The 18,608-nt window shown below is 43.6% G+C and overlaps 1 protein-coding gene across 4 annotated transcripts in view; it reads left to right on the top strand.

Moving 5' to 3' along the window:
- The window catches only part of TONSL (tonsoku like, DNA repair protein), a 33,782-nt gene continuing 15,174 nt past the window's right edge, over window positions 1-18,608 (top strand). For 3 of the 4 annotated variants that reach the window (XR_011965685.1, XR_011965686.1, XM_072602727.1), the window contains exons 1-16: window positions 1-153; window positions 2,397-2,492; window positions 3,755-3,897; window positions 4,719-4,902; window positions 5,671-5,800; window positions 7,069-7,240; window positions 7,436-7,550; window positions 8,254-8,399; window positions 8,619-8,771; window positions 13,071-13,196; window positions 13,431-13,629; window positions 16,241-16,329; window positions 16,476-16,565; window positions 17,565-17,637; window positions 17,858-18,021; window positions 18,253-18,403. Coding sequence is in view for 2 of the 4 variants with exons in the window: in XM_072602727.1 (XP_072458828.1) it covers window positions 129-153; window positions 2,397-2,492; window positions 3,755-3,897; window positions 4,719-4,902; window positions 5,671-5,800; window positions 7,069-7,240; window positions 7,436-7,550; window positions 8,254-8,399; window positions 8,619-8,771; window positions 13,071-13,196; window positions 13,431-13,629; window positions 16,241-16,329; window positions 16,476-16,565; window positions 17,565-17,637; window positions 17,858-18,021; window positions 18,253-18,403 (2,056 nt within the window). In the remaining 2 variants the exon portion in view is untranslated. Of the gene's footprint in view, window positions 154-2,396; window positions 2,493-3,717; window positions 3,898-4,718; window positions 4,903-5,670; window positions 5,801-7,068; window positions 7,241-7,435; window positions 7,551-8,253; window positions 8,400-8,618; window positions 8,772-13,070; window positions 13,197-13,430; window positions 13,630-16,240; window positions 16,330-16,475; window positions 16,566-17,564; window positions 17,638-17,857; window positions 18,022-18,252; window positions 18,404-18,608 lie in introns of those variants that run through there. The other variant, XM_072602728.1, reaches the window with a different exon arrangement.

Raw genomic sequence — 18,608 nt, 5'->3', positions numbered from 1 at the left:
GGTGGGGCCGCCGCTGGAGCGCGCGAAGACCCCGATAGCGGCGGAAGCCGGCTTGGTTTGTTGTTAGTGCTGCCTCTGCCTCCGTCGCCGGGGTGGCTCGCTGGACCGGCCGAGGGGGAGGCTGGGACATGAGCGAGGATCGGGAGATTCGCCGTGAGTGAAGGGGAGCGGGCAGGGGCGGGGTCGTGGGCCTGCGGGACGCCCTCTTCCCGTCCCGGTCCTTTGCTGCCCCTCGTACCTTCCTCTTCCGTCCTCTCCCCCGCTTCTCCACCTAGCCCCCACCCCATACCGTCCCACCCTCACCTCCCCCGTGTCCCTCCCACTCACTTCTCTCGTGTGCCCCCGCTCACTTCCCTATTGTGCCCCCCCCTTGATTCTCCCATGACCCCCAGTTACTTCCTTCGCGTCCCCCACTCTCCCCCCTTGTCCTCCCCGCTCACTTCGCTCTTGTGCCAGCCTACTCACCGTCTCCTACTTTCTTCCTTTGTCCTTGTCTCCCCCACTCACCCTCCCTGCTTTCTCATTCACTTTCCCCACGTCTTCTCTGCGTTCGTCCCTCCCACCTGTCTCCCCCATTGCCATTCCCCCCATTCCCGTGTCCCCGCCGTCACGCCGTGGGGGAGGGGAGGCGTTGCCCTGACACTCCCCCTGATGCCCACCTCTTCCTGACCACGATCTTCTAGGACCTCAACCTTCACGTTTCCACACCTCTTACGGCTCCTCATGGACCTCACAGCCCAGCACCATCTTCTTCCCTCCTCCCCACCGGGGTCATCATCCTTCTTATGTCCGCTGGTCACCCCATGTCTTCTCCCACCACCTCCCAGAGATTCTCCAGACCATCCCCTTTGTCCTCTCTCCACCCTTCCAGTAGGAGAGATCCCCTGTGTCAGGGTGCCTTCAGACACTGATTTCCCCTTCATTAGAAGGGCAAGACACCAACCCAGGTCAATACAATACATGATATAGCATGAAAAGTGCAGTAGAAGTACAAAGCACTGCACAAGAGGGTGTTATGTAAAGTAAATAGTGCTTCCAGATGACCTGGGTTTCACTCCTTTAATATTTAAAAGCTGTGTGACCATTGAGAAGACACTCTACCTCTCTGAGCTTCAGTTTCTCCTTTTGTAAAATGGGGATAACAGTACTTGTTTTTACCTAATTAAAAGGATTGTTATGAATATAAAGTGAGATAATGTACATGTGACACTTTGTAAGCCTTAAAGTACATAAGTGATAGTTATTACTATTATTTTCAATATCCATCTTGTTTTTTGTTTTTATGCCCCTCCATTTCCCAATATATCCCTTCACCACTTCTCTCTCATAGAGGCATCTCTTATAGCAAAGAACAGAGAAGAGAAAAACAACAGTTAAGCAAAACTAACCATACATCAAAAAAGTCTGAGGCAACTTCTCTCACTCATAGTTCCCCACCTCTGAAAAGAAAGAGAGAAGATGTCTTCCTGTATCTTGCTTTGTGCCAAACTTGGTTATTTCGGTTTCATAGCATTCACTTTCAGTTGTCTTGTTATTCTTTCACTTTATTCAACTCTTATGTGAGTTCCAAGAGAGAATTTCCTTACTGACCAAGTGTATTAGGGAAGACTTCTTGGAAGAGGTGACAGTCGAGTTGGTTGGAATTACAAGTAAAAAGGCAATGGGAGAACCTTTCAGTATGAGCAAAACCATGGGGGCAAAAGGAGAGTATCATGCTTGGTCCAAGAGCCTACTATGTGCAGATCATTGTGCTGAGGGCTAAGGAAGGATCAAAATTTAGGTAAGATATAGCCCTGACCCACATAGAGCTCACAGTCACATTAGGGGGATAACATAAACACAAATAATTATAAAGCATTTTATGTTTTAAGTTCCTTAAACTGAAGTACAAAGTGCTGTGTAAGATCTGAATGCAGGAAGCTCAGCTCAGCCTCTTTAACCTGTCTTCCATGCTACCCCCCAGTATTCCCTCATTCCTACATCTGAACTGGAGCAGGGATCTTTATAGGGGCTACTTTATCTTCCACTAGTAACTAATACTCTTTAATAATAATAATAAGTTTTAAAAATAATTTTATTATAAATAAATTTAATAATACTAATAATAATAACTAGCATTGACATAGCGCTTTAAAGTTTACAAAATGCTTTATAAATATTCTCTCTTTTTATCATCACAATAAACCTGAGATGTAGGTGCTATTATTTTCTCTGTTTTACAAGTGATCAAACTGAGGCAAACATGGGTTAAGTGATTTGCCCAAACTCATAGCTCTTACATGGCTGAGGCTGAATTTGAACTTAGGTCTTCCTGACTCAGTGGCACTGAGCCACCTAACTCCCTTAGGGATGGGTAGTGATGACCATCCTTTGAGGCTTTCAATCATCTCCCCTAGAGTTAAAGAAGGCCAAGGCCAAGGCCCAGAAGAATGGACAGTTGAAGGAAGAGGCTGTACTCTGCAATCAACTGGGGGAAATTTTGGCTAGCCATGGTAAGTATTATTTTAGACAGTCAAGTCACCAACCTTAAGGGAGGGGATGGAGCATGATAGTTTGGGTTCTCAGACTCTCCCTTCCTGCCAAATGGAGAGGCAGAACTGGATAACCTCTCTTCACCTGTGGCATAGCTAAGTTCCTGCTACGGATACTCCTGGATACATGAAAGAAAATAGATACCTCTTTCTTCTGGACTTGCCTTGAGGTTCCTTGGAGTTTCAAGCTGGCAGTTTTGTTGCAAGTTGAGAGTCAGTGAGTCAGTAGTGACTTTCTTAGTGACCTCAGAACCAAGTTTGACTTAGAATCTTGGGATACAATGATGGACAGAATCACAATGTTGCAAGGTGTCTTAGAAGTGATTCAAGGCAACCCTTAGCTGAGCAGGAATTCCCTCTACAACATCCCAGACAAGTAGACATTCATCCTTTACTTGAATACATTCAGTGATGAGGAACCCACTACATCCTGAAGCAGTATATGCCACTTTTGGACAGATCTAATTGTTAGGAAAGGAAAGAAGGAAGATTGATTTCATGAATGGTGAGGAGACAAAGCCATATCCTTATAGAGCTATGGGTCTAATGGGAAAGTTATCCCATGAACTTGGGATGTTCTTTAAGGAAGACAGCCCTACCTTTAGAGGTTCCAGGGTCTAAATTAGTGAGAAGTAGGCCATAAGCAGAATCAGTAGCTATTTTATACAGTAATCATAATGGTGCACTGAATGAGGAAGAGGCTAGGTATTGGCTTGGTGGCTTAGTGAGTACTTCCTGGAGGAGATAGCAGGGATATAGAAGAAAGAAAGGACTGGGAATAAGGAACAAGAGGAAGTGGGCATCTTGACCAATGAGCAGAGGCTTGAGGTGAGAGAACAAGGCTGATTGGGAGAGTCCCTGAATAAAGGTAGTTGGAGAGAGGAGCTCAGCAGAATAGGCCTGTCAGGGGTTTTTGTCAGTTTGTATTTGGCCCATAGACTGAAAGGGCCATCATGAATATGAAGAGTGCTGTAAGTAGGCAGTGATTCTCCCTGTTCTCTACTGAGCCTTTTGAAGGTGGGGGAGAACTAGAGAAGGTGATGGGCCAAGACCTAAGGTGAAGTGAACCCGTGTGAGATCCAACCCTGCTGCCTGAGCATCATAGGGTCAAATGAATAGGACTGCATCTTTGACTACAAGCTGTATCTGTCCTTTTGTGGATCCTGCTTCCTTTCCTTCATCCTAGCTTGACAGTGGCTCTCCTTTTTCCTGGGCTGATCCAGGCAGCTACAGGGATGCATTGGCTGAGCACCAGCAGGAGCTTCATCTTCTGGAAATTACTGGGGATGTGCTGGGATGTGCCGTGGCTCACCGAAAAATTGGTGAGCGACTGGCAGAGCTAGAGGATTACGCAGCTGCCCTGAAGGTATGATGGGAGCCGCTTGTCAAGAGGCCAGTAGGTGGGAAGCCATCCCCTGTCCCTCTCCCCACTCCCTAGCACACAGCTTTGAGCAAATACTTAATCTGTGCTTGTAGTGTCATACAAGCAGCCACTCCTCATACTTGGAGAGTGCTTGGGATGAGACAAAGGGACATGACTATGGGAAGTGACTATGCCTTCTCCTACCAGGAGAAAATCATTAGCTAGTCTATAATCTATTGAGTTGGGACTTAATCAGCAGTTGCTGATTAGCATATAATTATATACTGAGCATTGAATCTGACTCTGCTGTTAAAATTATATATTCAAAACCAGAAGGGTCCTCAGTTATTCAGTCCAATTTGAAACCTAGAGAAAGGAAGGGACTTGCTCAAGTTTTCATAGTAAATTATTAGAATTGTGACTTCTTGGTCCAACACACCTTCCCCTATACTAAGCAACAAAAAACCTTTCTAAACTTGGCCCCCTTTTTTTGTCTTTCTCACATATGTTATGTAGTTGATGAGATATTAATGTAGGGCCCTTCTTTTCCTCCCCATTCAGTTGCTAGAGTGATCACGACTACCAGGATAAGTTAATTTATCCTAGCATAGGTCCTTGCACATAGCAGGTACTCAAATAAATGCTTGTTAGCTTGAAAAAGGTTTCTAGAAGGGAGGAGGAAGTTGTGGGAACTGAAGCATCTGTGGCCTTTTATTACTATGTATTTTTTGTTTGGGGAGGCATATATCTGAGTGGTGGCTCTATGTGAGTGGTGTGCATATGTGTGTGACAACTTACAATTGATTGTCTCACTTTATCCCTAGCACCAACATCGTCATCTAGAGCTGGCAGAGTCCTTGTCCAGCTACATTGAGCAGCAGAGGGCCTGGGCAACCATTGGCAGAACATATCTGGCCAGCTATGACGATAGCCAATCAGTTGATGCGCTTCTGCAGGCACAGACTGCCTTTGAGAAGAGCTTGGCAATAGTGGATGAGAAGTTAGAGAGTAAGTTCCCCTGAGGATAGCAAAGGAAGGGAGGGCTACTTTCTACTCCAAGGAAGGGATCGGGACAGAAAGAATGTTTATCCATCATCCAGCTTTCTAAGATGGAGGACAGAGGAAGTGCTTTAGGGTCCTGACCTGTTCTCCAGCCATAAACCAGGGTGACATCAGTCCTCCTAGTTTGTAGACATTCTTCAGCCTCCTGGGTCTGTCAGAATGACCTACCTCTCAGAATGACCTATCTACTTGACCTTGGAAAGGTAGCTATTAGGAGAGACCTACTGGTTTCCTTGTCCCTTGAGTCAAGCGGAGAGAAATTTCCATTTCCCAAGCAGGAAATAAGAGGCTTATACAAAGCCCTTGAAAATTATAATAAGAAATATTTATATATGGCCTCTGCCTTCAATGAACCCCTCATCTGAGGTGAAGAAGTAGTCCCCATGCTTGTTAGAACTCCTGACCTTATAGGAAAGATCTTGCCCTTGCTCTTGAAAAGTCTCTGGTCTTATGGTGGAGACTTGTGGAGCTTTTCTTCTAAGAAGGGAAATATAACCCTTTTTTCCATCACCAAATGCAAATGAAATTTAAAGTTTTCCAGTGTCTCATTTTTTTTTTCTTGTAGGGATAATCCCAAAGAGATCAACAGTGAAAGTGTATTGAGGAAAGAAAGTAGGGAATCATACTGGGTGTTTGAAAAACGGGCAGAGTAAATTGGAGATCTTGGGAGATGGGCAGAGCCACTTATAGCCTGGGTTGGGGGATTTCTTTTAGGTGTTCTGACCCAGAAGGAAGTGAGTGAGATGAGGACCCGTCTCTACCTCAACTTGGGCCTTACCTTTGATAGTTTGAAGCAGCCAGCCCTGTGTAGTGACTATATCAAGAAGAGCATCTTTCTCTCTGAGTAAGTCTCTTACTTGTAGGGTCCCTTCTGCTTGCCCAACCCTGTGAATTGGGTACTTAAAAGTAGAGTCCCAAGAGACTGGGACAGTTGGGGGATCGATCATTCCTTTAAGAGGGAACTTGTTGATTCTTAGCAAAGGGTTGCACTCCCTACCCCAGGGTTTGATACTGGTCAGTGAAACAGCTCTGACTAAGTGTTCCCTTGACACAGCCCTTGCCCTAAAGAAACTCCAGTTTGATGAAGAAAGACCTGGCTCGTGGGAGCTCTGCCTTGAAAGAATCAGGATATGTATACATACATACCAAAAAACTACCTTTTGTGAAGCAGTTTATTTCAGTAAACATTATTTATTGTGTTCAAGGCACTGTGCCAGGCATTGGGAAGACAGGGTTTAGGTAATATTTTTAAATTAGGGGAATAAGGTACAAACAGTGAGAACTATATTACATTGTTATGTGATGAATGTATTAGGAAGAGAGAACAAAGTATGGTATGAGATGTAAAGGGGAAGCTTGTTCCTGATGGCTGGGTGTCAGCTTACTAGAACAGGTAGCTTTTGAGCTGGGCTTTAAAGGAAAGATAGGAATTCCATGAGTGAAGAAGTGGAGGACTAGAGGTATAGAACAAGACAGAAGCTTTCAGATATGGCCAATACCTGAATTAGTTTGACTATACTTATTTATTACAAGGGATGCCTTCTATTTAGGGAGGTCAGGAGTGGACAGACAAAAGAGAGACATGGAAAAAACATCAAGGAAATAGAGAATACACAAAAAGCAGAAGGATGCTTGGAAAGGGACACAGGCAAGCAGAGCAATTTTGTTATTATCACTTATGTTTAATGCACATTTGTCATTCATTAAGCATTTATTAAGTGCCAACTATGTGCCTGGCATTGTCCTATACCCTCTAGTTAGAAAGAAAGGCAAAGAACAGTTCCTGCCTTCAAGGAACTCATAATCTTAAACAAAAAATGTGTACACAATAGAAATTAATAGTTTCATACACAGGTCTCATTTTCTGTTTTTTGTACACGGAGAGGTTTGTGTTCAGTGTTTGATAAGTCCACAATTTAAAAAGGAAATTCTTTTATATGGGAGAAGAAACAGCATGAGCAGAGTCCTAGAAGCAGGAAAGCACATGGTGCATTGGGACAGAGTCCAGGTTGTATGGAGTATAGAGTATGGTTTGGTTTGAGCTGTGAAGGGTTGAGCAGAGCAGGAAGATTTTTGAGTATCTTTGAGTTCTTACTTTCTTCCTAATTACAGGCAAAATCACCTATATGAGGACCTTTTTCGTGCTCGGTACAATCTGGGCACTATTCACTGGCGGGGTGGGCAGCATTCAAAGGCCATGCGTTGCCTGGAGGGAGCACGGGAGTGTGCCCGAGTCCTGAAGAGGAAGTTCATGGAAAGCGAATGTTGTGTTGTTGTTGCCCAGGTAATTAACAGGCCTTAGGTCCCATTTCTGCCCCAGTCCATGGTCTGATGTCTGTTGGCATCATGTCTTTCAGAGACCATAAGACAGGTTAGTTGCTCTGTCCCTAGGGTTTCTCTTAGGGATACCTTAGAAGTTTGGGAAGGATAGGTACTGACCAGGATAAGGATTTGAACATTTTCTTCCTTTGTTCTTCAGATCCTCCAGGACTTGGGGGATTTTGTGGCCGCCAAGAGGGCCCTGAAGAAAGCCTACAGGCTAGGCTCCCAGCAGCCCAGGCAGCGGCATACGGTCTGCAGAAGCCTCAAGTACGGTGAGACTTGAATTGGATTGCTTCCAAGGGTATTGGGCTGGGCTCCTTCCTTCCCCTTCAGATTTGTGATCTGGCAACACAATATTTTAGAATACTTTGAGAACCAAGAAACTTAGATCCTAGTCCTAGTTCTCACTAACTTGCTAGAGAAGCATCGTAGTAGAGTGGAAAGAGCACTGTCTAAGGAATCAAAAGACCATAGTTTTAAGTCTGTCTCTGGCATTTAATACATACATGGTCTTGGGCAGCTACAACGAACATGGTTATAGATACTTTGACTGCTTCCAAGAGAGGCAAATAATTAGGGGATGAATGTTGATGGTGATGTGTCACCCTTCTTTAAGGGGGCAGTATTGTGCAGTGGAATGAGCTCCTGATTTGGGATTTGAAATTTGACTTTGAGATCCGACTCTGCCATTGTGTGTGAACTTGGCCAGGTCATTTTCTTTCTGTGTCTGTTAATTTGTCTCCAAAATGGGAACAATAACACCTCCACTACCTATTTCACAGGGCTCTTGGGACAAAAATGTTTAATGAACTATATCCTTGTTAACTTTTCTCATCTCTAAAATAGGAGTAATAATAGCTTTGCAAGCAACCTCACAGGGTTATTGGAGTATCACATAAGAAAAGTTTGAAAAATGTAAGCCCTTATTATAATATCTCACTTTCTGGGTTCCCTATCCACCAAATATCCAAGCAGTGCTAAAAGTGGTGAGTCTGCAGCAAAAGCTGGAGGAGGCTGAGCACAGTGACCTGCATGAAGCCCTGGGCATCTGTGAGCAGCTTGGGGACCTGTTCTCCAAATCTGGAGACTTCCCCAAGGCTGCTGAAGCCTACCAGAAACAGGTAAGCTGGAGTTGAGGGGTTGGAGTTGACCCTTCCATTATCAGGGCACATTCCTTTTTGGGGATGGATTTTCTTCAAGAAGCCTTCTAGGATGTGCCAGGTGGGAGGGTGAACAGAGTTGAAGAATGGTCCAAGGCTAAGAAAAATCAGGAGGGAGTTGGAATGCTATGGATGAGGGATCAGAGAGGACCTCTCTTTATTGGGGTTCTTCCCATCCAGTTGCAGTTTGCCAAATCTCTGAAGATACCAACACAGGAGTTGGCTGTCATTCATGTCTCTCTGGCTGCCACCTTTGGGGACCTGAAGAACTACAGTCAGGCTGTGGAGCACTATGAAGAGGAGCTGAGGTTACAGAGGGGCAATCCTCTAGAGGTAAACTGCTTTTCTTCTGACTTGATTCTCTGTTCCCCCTTCTCCAAGGAACCTCCTGCTTTTATTGACCCTGACTGATTACATTGAGCCCCATCTCTCCAGCTCTTGGTCCAGTTGTAGTTGGTCTTGTGCTTGGTCACATGTTCTTTTGTATATTTTTTTTCTGAGCAAGGCCATATAACCCCTGAAAAACAAGTAAAAAAAACATGTAACACCATGTTTCATATTTATAATGTATCAAATACTATAAGTTTGTCTCTCTCAATACCAGCAAGTATTTCAGGGCAGAGGCAGAGTCTTTTGTTTTCTTGTATCTGTTAATAATTTCTGTACTAGATTCTGGGGGTATAAAGAGAAAAACAAATTTCCCTGCCCTCAATGATCTTGCATTCTAATGGGAGAACAGACATGTATGCAGATAAGATAACTATGAATATGTAGATATGAGCTTATATATAAGCTAATGACAGCTTTAAAACTGCAGTAAGACTTTAGAAAACTGTGTGTGTGTGTGTGTGTATTTGTGTGTGTGTGTAAGTAAAAGGCAACTAGATAGTTCAGTGGATAGAATGCTAGGCCTGAAGTGAGGAAGACCTGAATTCAAATCTGGCCTCAGACAATTGTGTGCTGTGTGATCCTGGCCAAGTCACTTCACTTCTGTTGGCCTAATCCACCAGTGATGGAAATGGCAAACCTCTCCATTTTTGCCAAGAAAACTCCATATAGAGTCATGAAGAGTCAGATACAAATGAACTGTGTGTGTATGAAACACATGCATAACACATATGGTAAATATACAGTAATTTGGGGGGGATAGCAGCTGGGGAGGTAGGCATCAGGCACCAGGAAAACTTTTCTGTAGGTGATGACTCTTGACTAAGCTTTGGGAGGGAGTGAAGCTAGGTATTCTAAGAGGTGAAGATGAATGGCGTGTATTACAGGCTAGGGAGACAGTTTGTTCAGAAGCATGGAAATGGAAGATGGAATATTGTGTATGGGAACTGGCAAGCAGGCCAGTTTCCTTTGAACATAGATTCTGTGAAGAGGAGTAATATAATGGCAGAAATGAAAAGTCTGAGAGACAAGGTTCTGGATAATTAACAATTTATTAATATAGATATATATTAATATAAATTGATGGCCATTGGTCTCCCTCAGTAACCAAAGACAAAGACTATGGAGATCATTGAATGCTTAAATACCTTTGGAATGGTGATCAACCCTGATTGGTGAACAGTCAGTCCAGGGGTAGACATATTAATGAGGAGGTGGGCCAAAAGTCTTCAGGTTGGTTCATCCTGCTAAGAATTTGACTTGATCTTGAGATTCAGCTTTCAGCCATATAAACAAAGGTATCCATCTCTACCCATACCAATTAAGCTGAACAGTGGTAGGGTTTCAGGGGTGTGAGCCTGATGCTTTTTTGGGCCAGTATTCACCTAGATTAAATTCTCTTTACATTTTAATCAGAAATAAACTCTCCCAGTTGGGTGAGACTCCACCCAAGATTGAAGAAAATGTTCCTGGAAGGCCAGTCTCATGGTCAGTCCTGTCCTTCAGAAACTGACTTTATCTGCAAGGACTAGGCTTTGAATGAGGAAGTAAAAAAGAGAAAAAACTCTGGAACCCAATATTAATAATTTGTTACTAGTAATAATTTTTTCAATAGATGGAGCTAGATTGTGAAGGGTTTTTAATGCGGAACAGGAGATTGTATTTGATCCCTCTATGTATATAAGCGATTCCATTCCATCCATTCTTCAGCAAATTGTCCCTTTTATCATCTCTACTCTTACCTTCAGTCTCTTCCTGTCTGCCAGCTGCCTCTTACTTCTGCCTTCAAACATGCCCATGTCTTCCCCATCTTCACTTTATCATCAATCTCTGATAGTTATTCTCCCATGTATCTCCTCCTTTTTGTGGCTAAACTCGAGAAGACAAAAGATACCTCCACTTCCTATTCTTTAGCTTTCTGTAACTTTCTACTGTCTGGCTTCAAACTTTTATCATTCAACCAGAACTGTTCTCTCTAAAGTTACTAATGATCTCTTAGTTGCCAAATTTAATGCCCTTTTCTTAATGCTCATCTTTCTTGACCCCGTTTCAGCCTTTGAAACTGTTGATCATCCTCTTTTCCTTGACACTTTCTTTTCTTTAGGTTTTTGTGACATTACTTTCTCCTATCTATTCCACAGCTCCTTCTCAGTCTCCTTTGTTGGATCTTCAAGGTTACATCCACTAACTGTGGGTGTCCCATGGGGCACTGTCCTGGTCCTTCTTCTCCCTCTAATTTATTTTATTTGGTGATTTCATCTGGTCCCATGGATTCATTTGCCATCTCTATGCTGATAATTCTCTAATATTCATTTTTATAGAGCTTTGAATTTCAAATTCTCTTCCTCTCTCATTCCCCTCTCCCACCTGTTGAAAAGACAATATGATGTCAGTTATACATGTAAAGTCATGCAACGTTTAGGCACAGTGCAAAAGAAAACAAATCCCCAAGCAAAATAAAATTTAAAAAAACTGTGCTTCAGTCTGCATTCAGAGTTCATCATTTCTCTCTCAAGAAGTGGATATCATTTTCCTTTGGGATCTTTTGGATCATTAACTCGATCAGAGTGGCTCAGTCTTTCACAATTGATCATCCTTACACTATTGCCTGTGCTGTGTACAGTGTTCTCCGGTTCTGATCCCTTCACTCTGCATTAGTTCATATGTGTCTTCCTAGGTTTATCTGAAACCATCCTATTCATCATTTCTTATAGAACAATAGTAATCCTTCACAATCATATACTACGTCTTGTGCAGCCATTCCCCAATTGATGGGCATCCCTTCAGTTTCCAGTTTTTTGCCACCACAAAAACAGCTACTATAAATATTTTTGTACAGATAGGTCCTTTTGTCTTTTCTTTGATCTCTTTGGGATACAAACCTAGTAGTGTTGTTGCTGGGTCACAGTTTTATATTCCTTTGGGCATAGTTCCAAAGTGTTCTCCAGAATGGTCAGATCATTTCACAACTACACCAACTGTGCATCAGTGTCCCAATTTTTCCACTTCCTCTCCTATACTGATAATTTTCAAATCTATATCTCCAGCCCTAACCTCTTTGCTGACCTCCAGTCTTACATCTTTAAATTCCTATTAGACATTTTGAACTGAATGTCCTGTAAACTCAACATGTCCAAAACTGAACTCACTTTTTCCCCAAAAAACCCTCCCTTCTTCCTAACTTCCTTAGTACTGTTGAACGTACCGTCTTGTCCCAGTCATTTACACTTGAAACCTAGGTGTCATCCATAACACCTCTCTCTCTCCTCCCCTACATCCAGGCTGTTGTCAAGAACTTCCGATTTCACCTTATGCCTGGATTTTTGTAGTAGTTGGTTGGTTGGTTAACCTACCACATGTTTCTCCTTACTCCAAATCCACTTAGCCATCAAAGTGATCTCTTCTTAAAGTGCAGCTGACCATGTCATCCCTTCCCCCTATTCAGTAAACTCCAGTGGATCCCTATTACCTCCAATATCAAAAATAAAATCTTCTATGTGGTATTCAAAGCTCTTTATAACCTGGCCTCCCCATTGCCTTTCCAGTTTCTTATTTATTGTCTTCTCCTGGTCCCCAGTGTGCTCTTTGATCCAGTAATACTGGCCTCCTTCCTGTTCCTTGAATAAAATATTCCCATTTCCCAATTCCAGGCATTTTTTCTGGCTTTCTCACATGCTTGGAATGCTTTCTCTCTTCCCCTCTGCCTCCTTGCCTTCCTGGTTTCCTTCTAGTCCCAGTTAAAATCCTGTCTTCTACAAGAAGCCATTCCTAATCCCCCTTAATTCTAGTGCTTTCTCTGTTGATTATTTCCATTTTATCCTGTATATATCTTGTTTGTATGTAGTTTTCTTGCAATTTCTTCCATTAGACTGTGAGTTCCTTGAGAATAGGAACTCTTGCCTTTCTTTGTATCCCCAGCACTTAGCGCAGTGGTTGACACATAATAGGCACTTAACATATGTTTATTAGCTAACTATCCTAGAGGGTGCTATAGGGGAGTGACACTGTCAGATTTGTGCTTTAGGAATATCACTTAAATGGATAGAGAGGGGAGAAATTGTACCATATAGCAATTGGTATTAATGATGACCATCTTGGGGAGGCCCTTCAACATAGGTAACAGGAAGGGGGATATAAAAAGTTGCTTGGGGTCATAAATCAGTCTTTGTCTTGGGAGTAGTTTGGGCATTGCTGGTGGTGAGTTTGCTGGGGGCCCATCTCTTTTTCTCCCTTCCATGTTCCTAGGAAGCAAAGACCTGGTTGAACATTGCCCTATCCAAAGAAGAAGCTGGTAAGCCCTATGAGGAGCTGGAACCATGTTTCCAGAGTGCCCTCCACTGTTCACAGGAGGCCAAGAAGCCTTGGCTACAGGTGAGATCTGTATACAGCCCCACCTCCCTGGACTGGCCAGAACTCCTTTTTCTCTTGACATTTTCAGTTTTACTTTTGGGGTCCTTCCTTAAGATTCTCATTCATCATGCTTTTCCAGATAGTATTTTATTAGGAAGTCCTCACCTTCCCAATCCTCAACTCCCTAATTGTCATGGATTTTTCTCCCTCGGAGTTTGTGAGTCATGGCCTCTGATCCCCAGTTACATTCTCCAGCGGCAGGTCCTGCAGCACCTCCATGCTGTACAGTTGAAACACCAGCCCCTCAAAGCCCCCAGCACCAATTCCAAGCTGCAGGAACTGAGCTGTGCAGAAGGCTGGAGCCCATCCAAGGATATCATGGAGGAAGAGGAGGAAGAGGAGCTGGAGAATAGTGAGGCCTTGGAGGATAGTGAGGTGGAACTCTCTGAAAGTGGTGAGTGAATGCCCAAGGTAATCAGGAATTCAGTCAGAAAGCCTTGGGAATCCTTGGCCATAGGCTGCTGCAGAATTCCAGCTCTCTCTGTTGCTCTGGTCGACCTTCTCAGCTTAAAACTCTCTAGTGGCAGGGGCTCTTGCCTCCCATTGTACTCAGACCTGTCTACTACAAGGCAAGGCACACAGAAAGTGCTGAAAAATGCATGGGCATCAGTGGTGAGTTCTTATCACCTATTCTTGATGAAGTGCCTACTGATGTAGGCTTCTGTTCTGGGCACTTTTTGGTTTTTTGTTTGTTTGTTTTAATTATTTTATTAGTTTTCAGTGTTCTACAATCACTTCCATATATCTTAGATGTTTTCCTCTCCCCCGTCCTTCCCCACTCTCTTTCTGAGATGGCATACAATTTTATATAGGTTCTACACATACATTCCTATTAAATACATTTTCACCTTAGTCATGTTGCATAGAAAAATTAAAATGAATGGAAGAAATCGTAAAACAAAAGAATGCAAAAGAAAATGGTCTGCCTCATTCTGCGATCAAATTCCATAGTTCTTTCTCTGGGTGTGGAAGGTATTTTGCCTTAGGAGTCCATTGGAAATTTTTTTTAAGTACTTGCATTTCAATGAAGTACTAAGTCTACCAGAAAAATTCCTCACACAGTGTGGTTGTTGCTGTGTACAAAGTTCTCCTGGTTCTGCTCCTTCCACTTAGCATCACCAGGCCTCTCTGAAGTTTTCTAGTTCACCATTTCTTATAGCACAATAGTATTCCATTACATTCATATACCACAATTTATTTAGCCATTCCTCAATTGATGGGCATCCCCTTGATTTCCAGTTTTTAGCCACCACAAAGAGAGCTGTTATAAATATTTTTGTACATGTGGGACCCTTTCCCATTTTTATGATCTCTTGGGGATACAGTCCTAGAAGTGGTATTGCTGGGTCAAAGGGTATGCACATTTTTGTAACTAGGCACTTTTTTGGAACAGGGAATATAGATGGCTTTGTTCCTCCTGTGAGGGATAGTGGGTGTGTGGTTCATTTTCTTTAGGCATCCCCTGCCTTTGGCTCTCTGCTCTTCCTTGGTGATCTTATCTGCTGTCTGAGTTTCAGCTACCATACTTAAGCTCCAGCTTTGATTTCTTTCCCAAGCTTGAGATCTGACTTTCTATTTCAACATGTACAAAATGTAACTCTTCATTCAGAACTTGCTCCCTTGCTTGACTTCTCCCTTTGATGAATGCTATTAGCATCTTCGTAGCCATTCCGACTGCCGGTTATGTCTCACTTCATCTCTCTTGCCCCTTCCATCCAACTAACTGCCGAATCTCTGCCTCTGAAATGTCTTTGGTTCTCCTCTCCTCCATTTCATTCCCACCTGATCACCTAGTGTATTTAGTCAGTCAGGCATTTACTAAGCACGTAACTGTTGCCAAGTGCTGTGCTGAGCACTGGGGATATAAAGAAAGGCAAAGACAGTTTCTGCCTTCATGGAGGTCACATTTTAATGGGGTAGAAAACATGTGAACATCTACCTGCAAACAAGATAGATACAGGATAAATTGGAAGTAATCTCAGAGAGAAGACATTAAGGTGGAGGGAAGAAGTCAGATGTCCACACCTTCTTTAGCCCTTGTTAGGAATTGCTAAGCCCTCTTAATCAGTATCTTTGCCTCTATTATTTTCCTTTTCAGTTCTTCCACTCTGCCAGATTAATTTTCCTAAAGTACAGCTTCATATCACGCTTCTTACAGTCATAGGATCAGAAAATTGTACATCTGGATCTGGGAGGGACCTCAGAGGCCATGTAGTCTAATTATCCCATTTTCTCATAAACCTCCAGTGATTTCTCATTTTCTTTTAATGATTTCGTCTCATTTTGTCTTTCCAGCCTTAGATTCCATTGCTCCCTCATATACTTCCTGTGTTCCTGCTGTGTTAGACTATATGTTAGTCTCTGAATCTGCTCTTATATACTATACCTCTGCCTAGCCTGCCCTTCCATCCATGTCTGCTCTTCAAAAATCATCCCTGTCCTTAAAGACTTAGCCCCCATACCGACTTATCCATGAAGCTTTCCTTCATCCTTCCCCAGCTGGAAGGGATCTCTTCCCTTTGTTTCCATAGCACTTTTGTCTATGCCTTTCTTTTTATATCTTGCCTTCTAGTGATTTGTGTTTTTTGGGTTTTTTCCTCTTTTTTTGTGTACAATTCTGTTTCTTTCACTAGACTCCATATCTCATTCATCTTGTATTTCTCTTAGCACCTTGCAAAGAACATAGTAAGGACTCAGTAAATGTTTGTCAATTTGATACATGAGACACAACACAATAACTAGATTTGAGGAAAGGCCAGGCTTGTTTAGCCGTAGCCTCACAGGATCAGAGCTGCAAAGATCTTCAGAAGCCATCTAGCTAGTCATGAGCTTATAGCATCTGCACACAGTGTCAAACTAGTGAAAAAGGCATTTTTGGGATTGTGGGAGAGGCTATTGTGCCTGATCTAGGCTTGTAATCTAGGACCATGTGTCCAGGTAGCTGCCAGCCAAAGGTGGTGATGTTACTAGGGCTTGGGATGAGTTACCCATCATGGTTGTTCCAGAGAATGAAGATGGTGGCAATCTGCAGTCAGGAGAGGAGGAAATGGAAAGCTATGGACAGACTGGCCCTGGCCGTCGAAAAGTGAATAAGGTAAGTCTGGCGAAGGGACAGGGTAGCCACCAACTTTCATACATCACTTTTCCATTGCGGGTTTCCTTCCTCCTTCTCTCCTTTTCCTACTCTGACATTCTCCATTTCTCCTCTTCTCGCACCCCCATCTGGTGGCTTCTCCACAGTGGAATCGACGAAACGATATGGGGGAGACGATGCTGCATCGAGCATGTATTGATGGGCAGCAGCGCCGAGTCCGTGACCTTGTGGAACAGGTATGACTCAAGCCCTTTAAAAGGGAGAACCAAGGGTAGAATCAGATACAGAAGTATTCCCACTGAGATTTGAACAGAACTTCCCCCACCATTCATGTCACATCGTCCATCTTGGGAGTCAGGTTTGATCCGACTCATATATACCATCATTCCTGAACCCACAAGGGGAGAGGACTCTGTAGTGGAGGTGGGGTAGAACATGAAATATTCAGTATGAAACCGCCCTTTTGTTTATGAAAGCTGTGCTATAACCCAACCCCCTTTTAGTAGCATGTGGGATCTAAGGATACAGTGATTTGTATAGAACAATCTGCCCCTATACACACCTGTGCCCTTTTAAACTAGCAGTGTGTATAATGGTTAGGCCAAGTTTTGGGGGTCAATTAGAAATCAGTCTGTAGCTAGGACTTCAGGAGGATCAGTAGCTAGGACAAGGGGGAGAGTTTTGACTGGAGTTATATATGTGTCAAAATGACCAGGGCTATGCTATCTAAATGGAGTTAAGGTTCTTCTCTTGAAGCTAATAGGACTATGTGGGCACCTCCCAAGGATTTAACTCCAATAAAATGAGGAGAACTTCAGCTCCCTATTGTTGATACCCTAAGTAGTTGGTGTTAGCCTGGGTGCTTAAGGGGGCAAGGTCCAGTCAGGAGTGAAGGAGTTGCATGTTGCTGGCAGGTTATGTCCCTATGCCTGCAATAATTGTCATCCTTCTGGTAATTTTCACTGTTTAGACAGAGTACAAAGGTCTAGGGGTCAATAGTGAAATGACTAACACTAGGCTCCCTGGCCCTTGATTCCTAAAGTGTCTTGCTCTAGCTTGAAATTATTGCATTAGTCAAAGTATTTTCAAGGGTCAGGAAGCTTATTTTTGTGTTGAGTAGGTAAATTGTTAAAGAGCTGAAGAGCTAGGGTGTTTCCTTTTGGCTCTTGGGGTGGGGTCTGGGTCCTGATTCCAGTCATGTCCAGAGCCTGGGACTTGCCTTTCTTTCATCATAGGGTCATCCCTTGAATCCCCGAGACTATTGTGGCTGGACCCCATTACATGAAGCCTGCAACCATGGGCATTTAGGTGAGGGGGGAAGGTTTGGGTGAGTTGAAGATGGGGTGAGAGTAAACAGGGCTGGGCTTGGAGAAGTGCAGGAAATTGTGAATAAAGAATCAAACTGGATGGGAGGGAGTGAACTGAGATGAGTGAAACCTGGAATGCATGAGGATCTGAATTGGGGACTCCTTGAGGCTTCTGATCAGCTAGTGACTTTATACTTGGCTGTGTGCTCTGGGGTCCTTAGAGATTGTTCGCTTCCTGCTGGATCATGGTGCTGCAGTGGATGACCCTGGGGGCCCAGGCTGTGAGGGTATCACTCCTCTTCATGATGCCCTCAACTGTGGCCATTTTGAGGTGGCTGAGCTGCTAATAGAGAGGGGAGCATCAGTCACTGCCAAAAACAGCAAGGTATGGGGAGGGTGCACTCCTTTGCTTCTATTGTGGGATATAGTGTTACAGGGAGAGTGATCTAGAGTACAACTCCTTACAAATGGAGGTCATTCAGGATTTGGAAGTGAGGGTATCTGTGGGAAAGGTGGTGGAAAAGAAAGAACTGAGGGTTCTTCTCTGGGACCCCACGGTTCAAGTGACTATGATCTTCAAGATAAAGGACTATGTTTGCCTTTATCACCTCTATAGGGTCACAGCCCCCGAGAGACCCTCAGGCAGTGGATAAAACTCTATGGCAGGGACCTGGATCAGGAAACACGTCAAAAAGCCCAAGCTATGGAAAAATTGCTACAACAAACGGCTGTGGAAAAACTTCATCGGACAGCTTCATTGGGCCAAGGTGAGTGGGTAGCCGTCCCCCAGGGGAATTTCCTCGGGGGTTCTCTCTGTCCCTCATTTCAGCATGCACGACTCACTCCCGTGGGGTTAGGGACAGTTTTTTGGAGAGAGTGAGGACTGTCCTCTGGAGCTCAAGGAACTTCACCACCTCAGTCATAGATAGACCCTGAAGACAGCTGGGTCCCTGAATAGGTTCTGCTTGATAT

Source organism: Notamacropus eugenii, chromosome 4, assembly GCF_028372415.1.
Source record: "Notamacropus eugenii isolate mMacEug1 chromosome 4, mMacEug1.pri_v2, whole genome shotgun sequence".
In the NCBI taxonomy this organism is placed as follows: Eukaryota; Metazoa; Chordata; class Mammalia; order Diprotodontia; family Macropodidae; genus Notamacropus; species Notamacropus eugenii.
Note: the sequence above shows the minus strand (reverse complement) of the source record. Positions and strands in the feature narration are given on the sequence as shown.